Source organism: Rhopalosiphum padi, chromosome 1, assembly GCF_020882245.1.
Source record: "Rhopalosiphum padi isolate XX-2018 chromosome 1, ASM2088224v1, whole genome shotgun sequence".
Classification (NCBI taxonomy): Eukaryota; Metazoa; Arthropoda; class Insecta; order Hemiptera; family Aphididae; genus Rhopalosiphum; species Rhopalosiphum padi.
In genome coordinates, this window is record NC_083597.1 from 13,102,732 (window position 1) to 13,120,354 (window position 17,623).

The window sequence follows — 17,623 nt, forward strand, 5'->3', positions numbered from 1 at the left end:
TTTTTAAATAGCAACATTTCAAAAGCGAACATCATTTCATCAACCAAGAGTGTACACAATTTAGAGGTCTTACTATACTACCGTCTAGTAGAAACTACTTCCATGATGCAGATCAAAGACCAAAATTTAATATATAGGTAGGTACCTACTTTTATTTCTTAAGACGTATCAATGTACATCTTTCATTCTAGCTGATATATTATCTTAATTCATGTTTCATTATACATATTATATTACTATAGTTAATACTTAATATTTTAAAATCAATATGATATACATACATACATACCTACATACATATTATTATCTAGTGGTGTCTTACAACAAGAGGCATACAATCACGTATCCAAACCTGCAAAATATTGAATAAAAAGAAAATTATTTTTATACAACTAACATTAAATAAAAACATCATAATATATACCTATTATCAATCGACAATCTTTTGTAGAAATAATTAGTTTATAATTGACAATCATGGAAAAAAATATTATTGGATAGGTAGGTACTGAGTGGCAAACCATCTATAAATCATATAATACGATTGTTTATTCATTTAGGTTTTAGGTATATAAAGTTAGACTACCGACAAGTTTCCATTTACCCCAATCAATTATCTATATGTATTAAAATATACCAAGTGTAACAGATAGAACTGACTTTTGGAATAACTTTTGTTCTAATTAATATTTTCAATTTTTTTTTTTATTTATTTATCATTAAAAGACCCTAGCGTTACATGTATGTTATAATTTTTATTTATGTTTATTTTTTAGTACTGAAAATAAAAAAATTAAATTTGATTTAAATGTTTTTGGATAAATTTAAAATAGCCAATTTGTGAATCTGATTGTAAGAAAAATGTTAATGGTAAAAAGATTTATCTAAGTCAAGTAGTTTATTTTTAAGAATTTTTTTTTTAAATTCCAATATTTTTTGATTAAGTTAATTTGGAACGTAATAACTTTTTTAAAAATATGATTTTTAAGAATTCGCTGACATGAGTATATTTCTTCAATTGTTTACTCATTATATAATATTTACAATTTTTGTCATACGTTTAAGTGGCATATTTTTTTTTTGTCAAGTCTACCAATCCGTTACACCCTGTATAAATGGGTAATAAATGGGCATTCGTGCAAGTGCTGCAATGTGCGATCTGCCACGTGACAACATCTACCATAATTAACTTGTAATTTACTATATAATATTATATTTTAAAAACTATATAAAACAGTTATTACAGCATACAAATTATTTTTAAATTGTATGTCAATAAATTATCAAAATTCAAAAAAATTCAAAAATAAAATAGGTAGGTATAATAAATATAATATATAATAAAATTAATTTAAAATTTTCAAATAGCACTGTAATTCTAACTTTTTTAATCTAATTGTACACTCTACGAATATCTTGTATTAAATTGGTGGAAATTTAATTCGACTTATGTATATTATACCAGGCTTTTATAGGCGCAAATAGTGTTTGAAATTTGGAGGGGGCTGTAGATCAGATCTATACTGATTACTGGATACTTTTATAATGCTTTTTAAATTATCACAAAACATCATTAGTTTTTTTGGGGGAGCTATAATAGTAATTCAGCCCCCTCTATTTGTGCCTATGCAGGCATCTATGAAATTACTATACAACATTTGTTGATTTATCTAATGCATTTTTCGCAAATTTTTCATTTTTTAAATTTATTATAACGACCAATTTAATGTGTTACATAGTATACGGTAGATCATACATTACATTCAAAGTTGTGTGGTTGTGACTTGTGGTAGGTACTGACGTACTGTAGTAGATCACATATTACATTTCAAATGGTGCGGTAGTTTGTAGATATATTGCACGAATGCCTATAAAAGATTGTGATATTTGATGTATTGACGTATACGGTATACAATTGACATTGACCACACTGTCTTGTCGGTATAAATCACACGGTGATGCGGGTCAATACGAATGTCTGAGTTCTATATTTTGTCCGCATTCATATTGTAGTCGTTGTCCAGCCTGAAGGCTCCAGTACATTTCACAACAGCTCAACAGACGTTAATCATTATACTCGTCGTAATTATAATATAATATGTAGGTATAATACGAATACCTAAACCTAAACTCTAAAGTTGTGATAATCGATAGGGTGAAAAATGTTTATGCTCTTGTTTGGTGCTTCATCTACTGTACACCACACAACCTGGCAACCGCTACATGATTATTTTAAAAGTATTTAATTATAGCATAGTACATGAAAATATAATTTAATTTAGAATATGTATTATGGTTTATGATTATGGGCCATCAGACCTTAGAATCTAAGTCTTATACATATATATTATATACCTACAGGGCCAGACTCGGATATCGGGAGTTTCCCGATGGGCCGCTTGTACTCGTAGGGACGTTTTTTTTTTAGGGTTGTTTTTATAGGTATACCTACCGACTAAGATTTCTCTTAGTCCGTGGGTATACCTAAGTGGGGCGATTTTTTTTATTTTCCCGGTAGAAATTGTTGACACAGTCTGGCCTTGAGTATATTATATATATATATATATATTATATTATAATATACTACATGATCTAAGCAATAAGCATCAAACAGTTAACTCGTAATGTATTTTACTATTTTTATATATCTGTGGTAATGTAAAATGTTGATAAGATATACGAACCGTCAACATTGTAACCGTGGTAGTGATTATATTCTTAGCAATGATTATGCGATTTTGTTTTTAGGTTATGTATAAACAATGTAAGTATTATCAGCAAAATTTTATATTAATAATTTCATATTTTGTAATCTATTCAATATTAGTGTATACTGTTTTACTAAACGTTTAAATTAGTCGCTGTTCCGAATTATTGAATAGTATTGAAGTTTATTAAGTTCAAAAACGTTTAAAAATTATCAAAAATGTCTCTCCTCAGTCATTGTGGTGTTCAAGACAGCGGCATTCATGATATCACAAAGGATGAAGTAACCACTGGTGTAAGTATTTAGTAATTATTAATTTTACAAAATTTTTACACTTTTTTTCTTGTTGTTAAATTTGTGTACATCATTATCCATTTGTATAATGTAACTAAGTATTACTGTTGAATGTGCAATGAAATCAATTTAATAACTTTTAGACTACCATCATAGCAGCTATTTATGACGGTGGTGTTATAATCGGAGCTGACTCTCGTACTACAACTGGGTAATTAAAATACTGATATTTAAGACAGACTTATTATTCATTTAAGATACATTTGATTTGTATACTGATATTATACTTGTGTTTTATTTTTCAGAGCATATATTGCTAATCGAGTTACTGATAAGTTGACAAAAGTATGTGACAACATTTATTGTTGTCGGTCAGGTTCGGCTGCTGATACACAAGCCATAACTGATATTGTAGCATACTACATGGATTTAACTAGGTAATTAATAATATATCATCCAATAAACGTATCGATAAATAAATGAGTTTTTTCTTAGCGTTCAAATGGGCGAACCACCGCTGGTAAGAGCTGCTGCCAATGTGTTTAAAAATCTGATATACGAGAACAGACATCAATTGACTGCTGGTATCATTGTAGCTGGGTGGGACAGTAGATTCGGCGGACAAGTAATTAATATATATGATTATTGCTTTTTAAGATATTCACCCTCCCCAAGAACAAAAGTGTCCTAAGCATTCAACTTATGTGTTGTAATTAAGTCATTTAAATGTAAATTGAATACTTTTAGTATTAAAATGATAAACTATAAATTTAATATATTATATCAATCTAATTCTAATAACTTTAAAGAGTTTGGAGTCTTAAAGTAAAAACATAAATATTTGAATTCAAGTGTGCATATAACATAAACAATACCTACAGTTTTAAATTGTTTCATGAGGTTGAATTTGTGGTAACAGCAGATATATTACGACAAAATAAAAAAAAACTTTATATAATGTCTTCTACTATTATCTTAATGATAACAAATTATGTATCTATCTTATTAAAATTAATTTAAAAAACATTTATCACAGGTTTATTCAATCAATGTAAGTGGTACAATTGTTCAACAAAACATTTCAATTGGTGGTTCTGGTAGTTCCTATTTGTACGGTTTCATGGATTCACAGTATAAGGATGGAATGACCCAGCAAGAATGTGAAAATCTTGTCCTTAATGGTATAAGAATAGTTAACTTTTGTTTATTACTATTACTTAATTAACATTATATATTTTGTTTAGCAATTTCATTGGCAATCAAACGTGATGGTTCCAGTGGAGGTGTCGTGCGTATGGGAGTAATAAACCATACTGGTTCTATTCAAAGAAAGTTGGTACTTGGAGATCAACTTCCAAAATTTTATGATAATATCTATGAAGAAAAACCTCATATTGAAGTATCTGGAGGAGATGCTACTATGGTTTAATTTTTTTTTTTTTTTGTAATCGTAAATTAAATTGTTTTGGTAAAACAATTATTTTTTATTATAATATCAATATACTAAATAAAATCGAATAAATTAAAAATATGTTTTTATTCTTAAGTTAACTAACATATAAAACCTATCATTTTGCTTATATATAGAAATAAAGACCATATTTTATTTTATTTTATTACTATTATGAAAGTATGATAATTAAAATGATACAATATAGTATATATATTTAAATAATATTTAATAACAAAAAATACAAAATAATAATGATGTATAAAATATAAATTAATAAATAGTGAGCAGTATCTGAATACAGCTATGAAGGCTAATAAATTATGAGGTTTTAAAATATTGGTGCTGATCGTGCAACATTATTGATACTTAAAAATCTATGCTTTTAAGAATCAATAATATTTAATATACACTATAGAATATAAGGAAATTAAGTTTTTGTAATTCAGCTCTATGAAGTATGAAGTAGAGGTTAATTAGTCTAGTTAGCTCTGACAGACATTTTGATAAAGAATTGTTATTAATAGCATTGTTATTGTCAATACCAGCGCTAGGATTTGATGGGCCCTGGACAATGCTTTATTATAACTAATGATTGTATAATTATTAATTATAATAATTTACTGTATAGATATTTAGATTAAAATTAATAATATGAACCTTGGCATAGAGAGCACATTTTGCAGTGGTGTTGCAATCTTTAGTATGGCAAAGAGTAGACTATTTATTTTTTTACTTATTTTAAACATTTTTAGTATTTTATAAAGTAGTTGAAACATATATTTATTTTTATGACCAAACATGGTGAAGATAGTAAATAGTGGTATAATATTTTGTTATGAATATAATTTTCAAATTGAAGAAGATAGTAAATACTATTCATGGTTAATACACTCTACCATTTGACATTGACTGAATCACATTATCAGCTACTATCATAACTTCAAATGGACATAGCCTTAGCTGTCTTGAACTAAACTCACAATTATGCAATTTAAAAATAAGAAATGTCTGTAATATCAAATACTTATATTTTCATATTAGTTCACTACTTTACTATAAGGTTATATATATAATATATTTTGCATTAGCTGAAGAATAGAAGAGACTTCAGTTAGGGAGGACCTTTGAAAAATCCTTTTGGATTCAGCAGGCAAAATATTGAAAATATGAAACCACAAGTCGTAAAATATATTATAATAAATTACCCCTGATAAATTGTACTTAATTACTGTAAATATTATAGCACATGTCATAGTTGTTATCTAAAAATATATCTTTTAAGTTAATAAAAAAAAGTGTTGTGTGGCATATACCTACTCTTCTACAGTTTATTATACAATATTAATATCGCAACTTTATGATATTACACTAAATCAATTTTGCTTTTGAGTGCGTGGGTAATATCGATAACTTAGTAGTTGGTCATAGATATAACTACAAAAGTATATGAGTATGCAACGCCATAGTCATGCACAGACTTTATTGGCAGGTTATGCAATACACAAATTTGGCCCTTAAAATTATTTAGCCTCTTAAAAATATAAATAACCTGTTTAATACAATTGTGTTAAATTAGTAAATATCTTTATAGTGTTATAATAGGAATATTTATTAAGTTAAAATTATATATCATTGTTTAACTGCATATATAGATTACTTTGATCCAATATTTATATTCAGTAAACCAAATGGTACCTATGCCACCTCAAACTTAACTATTAATGTGAAAAAAAAATTCTGAGTTACATAAAAATATATATTTTTTTAAACAAAATAGATGCATTTATTTCAATTTGATAAACCTGTAATTATAAAATGTATAAATATAACAAATTTTAATTTAATAAAATGTTATACAATATACATACAATTCAGAATTCAGATCAAATTTAACAAGTACTACTTCCAAATTATTAAAACAAAAAGTAATGCCATTTTGTCCAAAAAATATTTTGTAATAACTATAATGACCCTATAAAAATGTATTATTAGTTTACTAAATTATATATATTTTAAAATACATATTTCATTCTTTTCACAAATTATAAATAACATGTTTTATGTTTTATTCAAGATTGCACGTTATATATTTATATATTTTATTTACAGATAATATAATATTCAGAATTAATATGTAGCAATATATAGTAAAATTCGAGTTATCAAATTCACACTAATGATCCTGTTAGTTATTTACCATTACCAACTTTCCATGTAAATAAAACAACAAATATTACAAGGATAATTTCAACCACATGGCACATTTTCAATTATATCCCAACACTAAAATTTATAAATTTTTTATATTTTTCCTAAAAAATCAGTTCAATAGTTTTAAATAGATGGAAATGATAGAATATAGTACATACAAAGCGTTTAATTCTCCTTAGTCCTAGTCGATGTTTTTACATTCTAGCTTTTACTGAGGACATAATAGCTTTTATTTATTAGCATAAAACTTTCTCTAAAATGAGTTTTTATAGTTACTGACATATGACATCTACAAATTTCAAAACTTATTAGATTAGAATCTTTTCATATTAACAGTTTTTTAAATTCTCAATTTATAGTCCTATGGATATTGCAGTAAATAAGCATCAAAATGTTGAAATTCAAGAAGAGTAGCATATAACTGTTAGCATTGATTATAATATATAATCAATGCTGTTAGAAATATAAATAATGCAATGCATCGTTTAATAAACATTAAACATATGCCTTTCAACCTTTGTTTAACAAAATGTGGAAAATCATTAAGGTAATTGTATCCAAATTATACAATTTTTTTCAAAATTAATGTAAAAATGCAATATTTCAAATAAATTAAAAACTGAGCCATTTCCATATTATTAGATGAGAAGCGATTACCTAATTTTAAATAATCATCTAACTGCATTCATTATTTTGATGAAGTGATAAGTAAATAAATAAATTCAGGCTTATTTTATATTTATATTATATCTCATATGCATACTTCATGTACCGTATAATACGAGTAGTACAAAGTGACAAGTGACCATGCTCTGCAATTTAAAGTTTTACCTGACCGTACAAAGTGACCTAGAACCAGTAAAACCTATATTTCAATTAATTCTCTAATCGCTATAAGGTTAGGTTAAATCATATGCTTTAATTGGCAATCAGTTAGTATATAGATATTGTTTATTTGTTTTAATCCAATATCCTTAAATTATGTAGGTAGTAGGTACCTATGTTGGTTGTTGAGGGTAATGTCTAAACTTAGTTCTTATAGATCCATTGGAAAAAATAACCAGGTAATATTTATAAGCTATGAAAAATAACTATAGTATTTTCATAAAACAAATGAAATCATGTTATTTTATATTTACACTTCATGTGTATTTATGTTTAATATCATTATTGGTATAAAAAGTGAGTTCAACTTTGCAATCATCAGACTTGGACCTTTTTATTTTGTCCAGCCTCTTAAAATAACTCTAAATGAACGCTATATAAATTATGATACCTAGCTTTAAACACGCATTTAATGAAAGTGCAAGATGTAAAATTCCAATACCGGGGGTTGAAAAAAGAAAATTTGAAAATTGATCCAAGTATGGATAATAAAATTCAAGAAATGAAAGTTTTTGTATTTTATCTAACTTTCTATTTGTAGATTTAGTTTCCAAAGTTGAGAGGAATCATCATTTAACTAAATTGGTTACTTTTATACTAATCGTACATAAAATAAAAATTTGTAGGGAAAAGATAAATATTATTTTACTTTATTTACATGTAAAAATGTTAAAATGTTCATTAAGTTTATATTTTACGTAGACAAATTGAAAAATAATGCATTTATTTTTACGAGTAAGACAAATATAAATTATTTTTAAGGTCATATTAAGATTGACTTTATATAATTTTAATGTTTTGAAAACTTTAAGCAAGAATATTGCTAAATGCTAATATTATTATTAATTAAATATCATCCAATACAAACACATTATTACAACATAGTTTACTTAATATTATATTTCTAACTAATTCTTTAGTGACTTATGGTTATGTTATAACAATTCAGTCCAGTAACAACAAATTTGGTTTCACTGATTTTATGTTATAATTAGTATTAGCCGTAAGTAAAAATGTATCACGTTAAAAAAATTAGTTCTATTTAATATGCACAATACCTAGAATATAAAACAATCTCAAATATTTTGTATAATAGATTGCATCATTCTTGACTTGACAATTTACAACATTGATGTGATGAAAAATGCACACCATTAACTTTAAATATATATTAGAAGTAACTTAAGCAGTTTTTTAAGCGATTAAATTATCAATCATTATTGATATTTATCTATTGAGATTATATTAGTTATATTTAAGTATGTCACTAAAACTAAATTGAAAATATTTTTAAACTATAAATCTACATTGGAATTCAACTTTTTTTTAGGATATGAATATCTATTGAATCAGATTTGTTATATTGTTCATGTTATTTTAAAATAGTCTAAAAATTATTATTAAATGAACTTATATATTCTTATAAAATGACAAAAAAAAATAATTGTTATTGTTTAATCGCATATTAGAAGTTTTAGTTAGTACATGGGAATAGTTATCAATGACAGACACTCAAAGAATAATGAATATTTACCTAAATAACATATATAAAATCAAACATATATGAAATCTAAGTAGGTCTAAAAGTATGTAAAGTTAAACAATTACACTAAATATTAATTGCTTACTTTAGGTAACTAGTTTCTTTATATTATGTGCGATATAAAATTGAAACTTGGTATCATACTGAAAATCAAATTGTTTTTAAAATAAGCATATACTTTTATCACTAAAAAAGATTTTAATTACATTCAGTCTATACATGTTAATTTAATTGAGCAGATGTTAATAGTTTTAATATTTTACTTTTAAAAACCACAGTATTATTATATGAAATATTTGCCGAGTATTATTATTTCCAAATACAATTATTTATTTGCATGTCTTACAATACATACCAAGATTTGAAAAATCTAGTTGCTTAAAAAGACGATTGCACTATTAAAATAGACTATTGCATTTTGTATAAGACAGCTTTATATAGAATGCATTAATCTAAATCTTCTTTATCAAACATCAACGTTTAATGAAACAATATAAATTTAAGTGACATTAAAAAGTTTTTTTAATTATTAAAATGCCATTCAATAAATTGGTTTTCAATAGAAATTTAAGGAATTATCATTCAACACAAAGAAAAATGTATGACAAAATTTCAGGAATTTTATTTCTAATAGTGCAAAAAGGAATGAGGAGAAGAAAATTCAAGTTTTAACGATGTTTTCACAAATGAATCAGGCAAAGTGAACAATAATAGGCGTTTAAACTGAATGAGAAATATTAATGCACACACTAGAGCACAAATTATGTTCGATTGATGTAATAATTACACATACAAAATCATTTAAATTAAACCGTATTATTATGTGAACAAAAATTCGGAAGAATGAGATAATGACAATAGTAGAGATTAGGCTGTTGTTGCCGGTTTCACTTCTTCAAGGTTGGGCAGGGTTTCTTCACTCTTCTCCTTATCTTTACCCTGTATTATAATAAATAAGTTAAAAACAATTAATTTTCAAAAAAAATATGTAACTATTTTTAATTTATTTTTAAAAAAATGGTATGTATTAATTACCGCAATTTCACTTTCAATGTCATCGAGTTCAGGCATTTCTTCATCGTCTGAATCTTCATCAGAAGGTACATTATAATCTCCTCCTAGGCCTCCTCCCAATCCCCCAAACTTAGGGCCACCACCTCCGCCCATCATACTAAGCATCTAGTAAACAAAAGTGAAAGAATATTTTAAATATAACAAGGTATTATTATTAATTATTAAAGCATTATTGACATACATCATCAATGTTTCCATCTCCACCGACTCCACCGGCGCCTCCTGATGCAGTTTCATCATCTGAATCATCTTCATCTTTCCATTTTTTAAAGTCAACTTTTAACCAGTGATATTTCTTTTTCTCTTTGGTTAATTGTGGCCAATATTTTGTGTCAGTAGATGGCTTTTGTAAAACCAGTTCAATGTATCTACCAGCAACTGTTGTTTTGCTATTCTTTTATATTAATAAAAATAAAAATATAAATTTCATGGGTACTATAAGTAGGTAAGCAATATGAAATTAAATTGTTTAATTTACTTCAGGATCTACTGGTGCATACAATGGAATGGTGATATCATATACCACTTGTTGTCCATAGCCAGCAATACTATGGAAAACTATTTGTTCAGGTTCGATTTTAATAACTGGATTTTTGGTATCTTCTACACAAATAGTAACATATACCACATTGTTACGTTGAGCCCAAATGACTGGAGGAATCACAACCCTGAAAGAATAAAAAGTTAAACAATTATAATTAACAACTATTGATTAAATTTAAAATTATCTTTCTAATATGTGAAACAGTGCGGTATTTAAAGATTATAGGTTAAATATTAATATATCGAGCCATTTTGTATTTATAATAATAGTATTGTTATTTTTTTTTAAATTTAAAAAAATAATATAAATTTAGATTTATTTTTTCTAGGGAAATAACAGAAGTAAAGATATCTTCTTTTTTCTAAATCACTTTCGTTCATAAAAATAATATGGTATGTGCGTTAAATCTAATACATAGGCATCCTTACTTTTATGTATTATATTTAAAGTATTACTGCAAAGATGTAAATAATAATTCATAAGCTAGCCTACCCGAGGTTTTTTTATAATCATAGTTTACATTTCAATTTTTTCTCTAACTATCTCCAGATATACCAAGAGTTTAAAAGTATATATTTTTTTATTTTGACATATTTTAAACAAAAATAGTTAGGTAAGTTTTGGGAGATACTTTTTAAAAGTTAAAATTTTATATAGATAATTTAAATAAAATCAAAATTTTTGTTTCGGAGTACATAATTTACAGTTTGAAAATATATTTCCAACCATAGGCACCATGTACATGGATGCTCGGGGGTGCAGGCACCCATTGAAATTATTATAGGGTATTGGGCACACATTAGAATATTGGATTTATATAATTGTTTATTTATTGAATTACATTATATTTACCAGAGGCTAAACCCCATTACCCATATTGTACATTTATGCCTATGATACCAAGGCACCCATTAAGTTTTTTAAAACTTGGCGTCTATGTATCCAACATCAGTAACATTTTCTCAATATCGTAACTATGGCCTTTATATACCTTGTGTCCATTTATGACTGTGCATCAAAACTATTATTAAACAATAAACTAAAAGCCAATTTTGTAATTATAAAAACTTAATGATTTAAGTAAATTACTGAAGTTGGTTTTAAGAAAATATATATAATATAATTTATTTAAACTTAAGTACCAAACTTTAATATTGTTTACTTAACAACTAAGTTAGGCCAGATATAAGTATTAACTTATAAACTGAGTACTGAAAAAAATCAAACATGACTTTGACCTTAAATATGTATTCAAAGTATAACACGAATGATTTTGTACTAATAAATGTTTAGTAAAGCAGGTATCAAAACCAAAGCAGTAAGTACCTCATAAAATTTCAAAATTATCAGTTCAATTAATGTTAGGTAAAAAAAAAAAAAAATGTATCTTATATTGTTATTTTATAACAGATTGTATCAATTCATAGTACCTATCTAGGCCTTAAAATATTATTTTTGGTATTATAGTAGATATACATTACAGAATAAGGGTTAGGTATATTTAAACAATTTGTCACGAAACATCAGCTATTGATTATAGACTGATGAAATATGATACTATCGTCTCAAGTAATATTGCATAATAAGTTGACATGATTTAAAAAAAATCACTGCTCATTACAGCCGTGCAGCAGGAAGAACAGATAAAATTAAAGTAAAAACTCATATTTCTGTAATTGTTGCTGGGTGCTGATCATAATTATAGTATTTTTTATCGTATCCTTTTGTTCTTATAGGGCAGTGGTTCTTAACTTTTTATAAAGTTTTTGTGTAACACAGTCGTAAAATTAAATAGTAATATAAATATTTTTTAATTTATTAAACATTAATTTGCATACAGGTTAGTGTTAGTCACTAAAAAATAATAAAGAAAGTTTAAAAAACATTTTGAAATGGAATAATTTGTATGAAATATTTGAGCCAGATGACTTTTACAGATATTCTCAATATGTAGGATATTGCTACTCTCATCTTCTCTTCTAAATTTATAAAGCCTTTCTCATTCCTTTGTCTTAATTTGAATAAAATTGAAATTTAACTTTGAGATTTCGATCTATTGTTAGCGAAGTTGTACACACGTCTTATGTTGATAACCACGGTCAACGCGCTAAAACTAATGTATTTTATAACTTTTATTACTGTGAAAAAATAAAATTGTCGGTATCTATGACCTACGTTATTGTCGTATGGTGGCGATTATCATATAATATAATAATAATAATAGTGTATATTATATTGTATATGTATTGACACATATAGTTCGAAGGTTAACGAAATACGTTTTTGTGTTTTGGAAGTCCATAAGTTTTTCACTGATTTTAAAATTTTGGCGGAACACTTATACAAAGTCTACGGAACACCGGTAAAGAACTACTGCTATAGGGTATTGATGAAGGGGTGGGGCGTCAGGGGTGGTGGGGACGGAGTAGGAGGTGTACCGCGTTTGATCGATAAAATACTATAATAGTCGAATTCCAGAGATAAAGAGATTAAAGATTAACCGTCAACGAATAAACCATCAATTTTATCATATAACCCCAGAAAACAGTACTATTATAATTTATCGGGGCGCGCGTGCCCAAATCACTGAGGTACAGGCGTCTTCCGGTAAATACGGGGGACGGCGTTTCTTTCGAAAACGAATGTTGAAAGGATTAAGCCAAAAATAAACCGGAACAATAAATCATCCGTTATAACTCGCAATAAAAGCCAGACGTGGGAACGTTGGAAAAACGAGAACGACGGACACACGTGTGTGCGGCGAGTCGACTCAAGCACGAGGTGGTGGAGGTACAAGCAGAAACATTAGTTGTTACCACATCCCATCAACGGCCCCCCCGGCATCATGAAATTCAAACTCGACCTCATAGAAACAGTCTCACAACTAGCGATCGTCCGTTATCCAAAACCCAACATGGCGCATCCAGACGTACGCGAGAGATAGCAAAAAAATTAGTCACTTACTGTTCGTTGGTCATGTCGCTGATAATGTTTGTCGTGTGTATGGTTCGAGTTGTAATGGACTGCTACCGAACGGTGCTAATAAAGTAGTTAACTCGAGTACGCGGGAAATGTAAAATTTGCAAATGATCACCGGCAAAACGTACTGTTAGGCGATCAGAAAATAACAAGTAGCTGAAGTAGTTGAAATACCACTCTAGGCAACCGCGGAATGAAACGAAAAACGTCCTGTTTGTTGGCGCGGTGGGGTTGGAGAGGGCCGACTGGGCAGTGAGTTACAATATCGGTCGATGGAAGAAACTGCATTAGCTGCGCATCGTGGAAGAAAAAATCGACGGCGCGCGTGACTATACAACAATCGCGGTTGACAAAAAATGTATTCATAATATTATTATAGGCACATAAGTATTATTGTATGATTAACGATCATTTTAAAATAATAAATTTAAAAAAATAACGATCATGTACTTAATAGTTGTTGCCAATTTAGTATTTACCATTAATTTATTAAAAAACATGTTATGCTCTTTCAGACCTTTATATTCTAAACAATCTAAACTAATTAATAAAGAAACCAACCAGTAAGAACAAAATAAATAAAATATATTAAAATAACATTTAAGATGTAAAGGCATAGTTTCTGCAAAATACTAAATTTTCATTTATACAAAATTAATTTTATTCCAAAATTTATTATTGTTTGAACCACTAGTCATAATTCTAGTTGTATCTTATATGCGATATGGGTAGGTAATTATTGTTTTATGGTATTCTGAATACCTATTATATAATTTAAAAATAGTACTACGTTTTTCCCATAGGCCATACTGTCATAGTATATTATTTATCAATGGCCATAGTATATGGTTCTAATTATAGTTTATGCAATATGCATCGATTTACCTAAATATTTTAAATTAGATGCTAATAATCCATAATATTTATTTATGATATAAAATTTTTTTTCATTATTAGAACTCCGTGGTTTGCTATTAAATTGAATTTAAGATGTTAAATTAAAATAGCAAGTTGAAAAGTATAGAAATATGAAGTAAGTGAATTTTTATTATTGTGCCATTGTGGGTAAAGCCGTAAAGGTGCCCATGGTCAATAAATTTCAGGTTTTATTTCGTTACCCTAGCTATATTATATTTATATAGGTATTTCGAGTATAGACGAAATTTTTTTTGGTTAGATAAGGTAGTTATTATATAATTAAGTGTACCTATTTCATTATTAAGATGCTTAAATCCATAAATTTATCTATTAAGTGTAAATACCACTGGTAACAGCGGTAATCACAAAATAAATACTAATATTATATTATAATGTACTTTTAATATGAATACATTAAAAGTACACATACCTAAGTAGATAAAAATATAAATAATGGTGATAATTTCATACTAGAATAAGAGACATTATCTTAAATAAATTATAAAAATATTCTACAGTTTTTAAAATTATACAGAGTGGATATGTCTAGTTATGTAGCGAGGCCATTCAAAGGCCAGCGAGGATGACTATTGGCTAATTATTATTAATTAATTGGAAATTAATGTTGGAGGAAATAGAAGGAGAAGAAGACCGAAGAAAAGGTGGTTAGATAGAATATAATGAATGCTGAATGATATTAAAATAGCAGGTGTGAATAAAAGACAAGTGATGAAGAACAGAGCACTATAGAGATGTATCATGTATAGGATTAAGCAAATAAGACAGAGTAGGTATGTGTTCCCACTTGACATTCGCTAAAAAAAGTGCTCATGATTGTGGGCTTAATGATTTTAAATGACCTACGAACATTTTGGCGCCAATAATAAAAAAACCGAAATAACGCCTCTAGAATTATTGAAAATTTAAAAACAATACCTTACTTATGTAATACTTACCTAACTAATAAATATTATGATAATATTATAAAAGTATAACGTAATTATTAAAAATAGACAAATATAAATGGATTCTATGAAATGAAATTTGTATATAACAAAAGTGAAACAATTTTTGAGGGTTAACGAAATAACGACTATAATCGTCTGCTCGTGATGGCACTTGGGCAATTCTGAGTGGTTCTTAAAGTAGGTAGCATATCCATTACTATATAATCCACTCGACACCTATATAATGTACATTATGTATAGCAAAAAGAAGGTACTCACAACCTTTTTTTTTTTTAATTGTCTTGTATAGTTGTATATTGTATTGTATGTTTGGAATTTGACTAGTTATAATTTTTTTTTATTTATCAATAGTTTGAATACCAGTATTCAGTATACTGAGTAGTGTAGTAGACAGTAGTACTAAATTATAATAAGTATATACGTGTGTAAGTCGTATTTTAGATTATTTAGATTTATGATAATTGATATACAGTCTTAATTTACGCTCGTTTGCATATTTTATGTGCTCGTACGTAGGTTCGTATAATCGTAAGTCAATATAAAAAAAAAAAAACACTGAAAAATATTATAGAATACCACTCGTATACTATTGTATCTACTATATTTTAACAGATAAATAATTAACGGATTTTATTGGTTAAATAATTAATTGGTTATGTCACATTATCAGACACAAGTATAAACAGCAAGATTAAAGTACACATCACAACCCCCTCCCGTTTTAGGGTTAATAAATTTACATATTATAATATACAATACCTAAATACTATAGACATGAGTGTAATTTTGAAATTTATTATGGGGCAAATACATAGTTACATATCAATATATTATTGGTTATTATTATATTACTTACTCCTAATTTATTCTAGGGGGAAATGACCCCTCTTGCCCTCCCACAGTTTACGCCTATAACTATAGAGATGTATTACTTTACTATAGTTTATAGGTAAATCAATAAGAATAAGATAGGTATCGTGAAAGTAAAATACTATACTATAATATAATGTGTTATATTAAAATTATTATTAAGTACCTATATATTATATTAGATATAGCAAAGTAGTAAGTACAGCATGTATAAGGTAATGTTTATTATTACATAGTTTTAGGAAAATTTATTAACCATGTTAGGGAGAGAGAGAATAGAGTATTAGGGTTTATATCGTATTAAAATCTGGCAGAAGTTAAGTTTTAGTAATAAATACTACCTAATAATGATTATAATAAATACTATTGGTAGATTTTGGATAGCATAAGACAGATTAATTATTAGGAATACAAACAACTAACAAGACATTTTACATTTATATATTTAAGATCTATGTTAAATAAATGAACGAGATGATTACGATTTTTTCGTAGTATTATTAGTATCATCTATCTATATTTTTAATTTTTATGAAGACAGCCATTGAAGTTTGCTCCTGAGTGATCATCTTAAAGTGTAACGCCTTATTTATGTTATTATATTCCTACATACTATGCTAACACTAATAATCATATTGTACAGCCATTGAGCCACTGGAAAAGTATAACTAGTATTTACTAGTTTTTTTAGTAACAAAAAAAATTATATTTATTTAATTGATACTTGATAAATTTACCATACTTAAATGTTATATTTCTAATTTTAAATATTTATATGTTTTACAAATTATATTTTATAGTGATTATTAGCGTTTGTGGTTGTTTAAGATTGAAAGGATTTACATAGTTAATATATATATATATATATATATTTATCACAGATTTAGATCATGTGAGATTTTAATTAATAGCTTATATAATTATATACCTATATTATAGTGCCCAAGTGCCCATAATTATGCTTTCAAGTTGTAACAATATTTTGTTTACTGTAAACGCACAAACAATATAGTAGAATTTAGTCTCTCTCTTGTATCTATGATTGATATTGATTTCTACATTATGTATAATTTTTTTTTATACTCGACTAATACAGTCAAATAAGTAAAAAACAATACAGTCTAATAAGTAAAAATATATTATTTTAAATTAGTCATTGTTTATTTAATACATTTTT

General features: G+C 26.8%; 2 protein-coding genes across 2 annotated transcripts; one reads left to right on the forward strand and one right to left on the reverse strand.

Annotated features, from left to right (window-relative positions):
• The first annotated feature begins 2,783 nt into the window (after positions 1–2,783).
• LOC132928193 (proteasome subunit beta type-6) lies at positions 2,784–4,612 on the forward strand. Its single transcript, XM_060992681.1, has 6 exons — positions 2,784–3,001; positions 3,145–3,212; positions 3,307–3,438; positions 3,497–3,626; positions 4,038–4,182; positions 4,246–4,612. The coding sequence occupies exons 1-6, from the start codon at positions 2,927–2,929 to the stop codon at positions 4,428–4,430; spliced, it is 735 nt and encodes a 244-aa protein (XP_060848664.1). The 5' UTR covers positions 2,784–2,926; the 3' UTR covers positions 4,431–4,612.
• A 5,198-nt stretch (positions 4,613–9,810) lies between these two features.
• On the reverse strand, positions 9,811–13,911 carry LOC132928204 (co-chaperone protein daf-41-like). Its single transcript, XM_060992694.1, has 5 exons — positions 13,676–13,911; positions 10,646–10,835; positions 10,349–10,561; positions 10,129–10,272; positions 9,811–10,032 (listed from the first exon to the last, which is right to left on the reverse strand). Exons 1-5 carry the CDS (start codon positions 13,687–13,689, stop codon positions 9,961–9,963), a joined length of 633 nt encoding a protein of 210 aa, XP_060848677.1. The 5' UTR covers positions 13,690–13,911; the 3' UTR covers positions 9,811–9,960.
• Between the last annotated feature and the right edge of the window lie 3,712 nt (positions 13,912–17,623).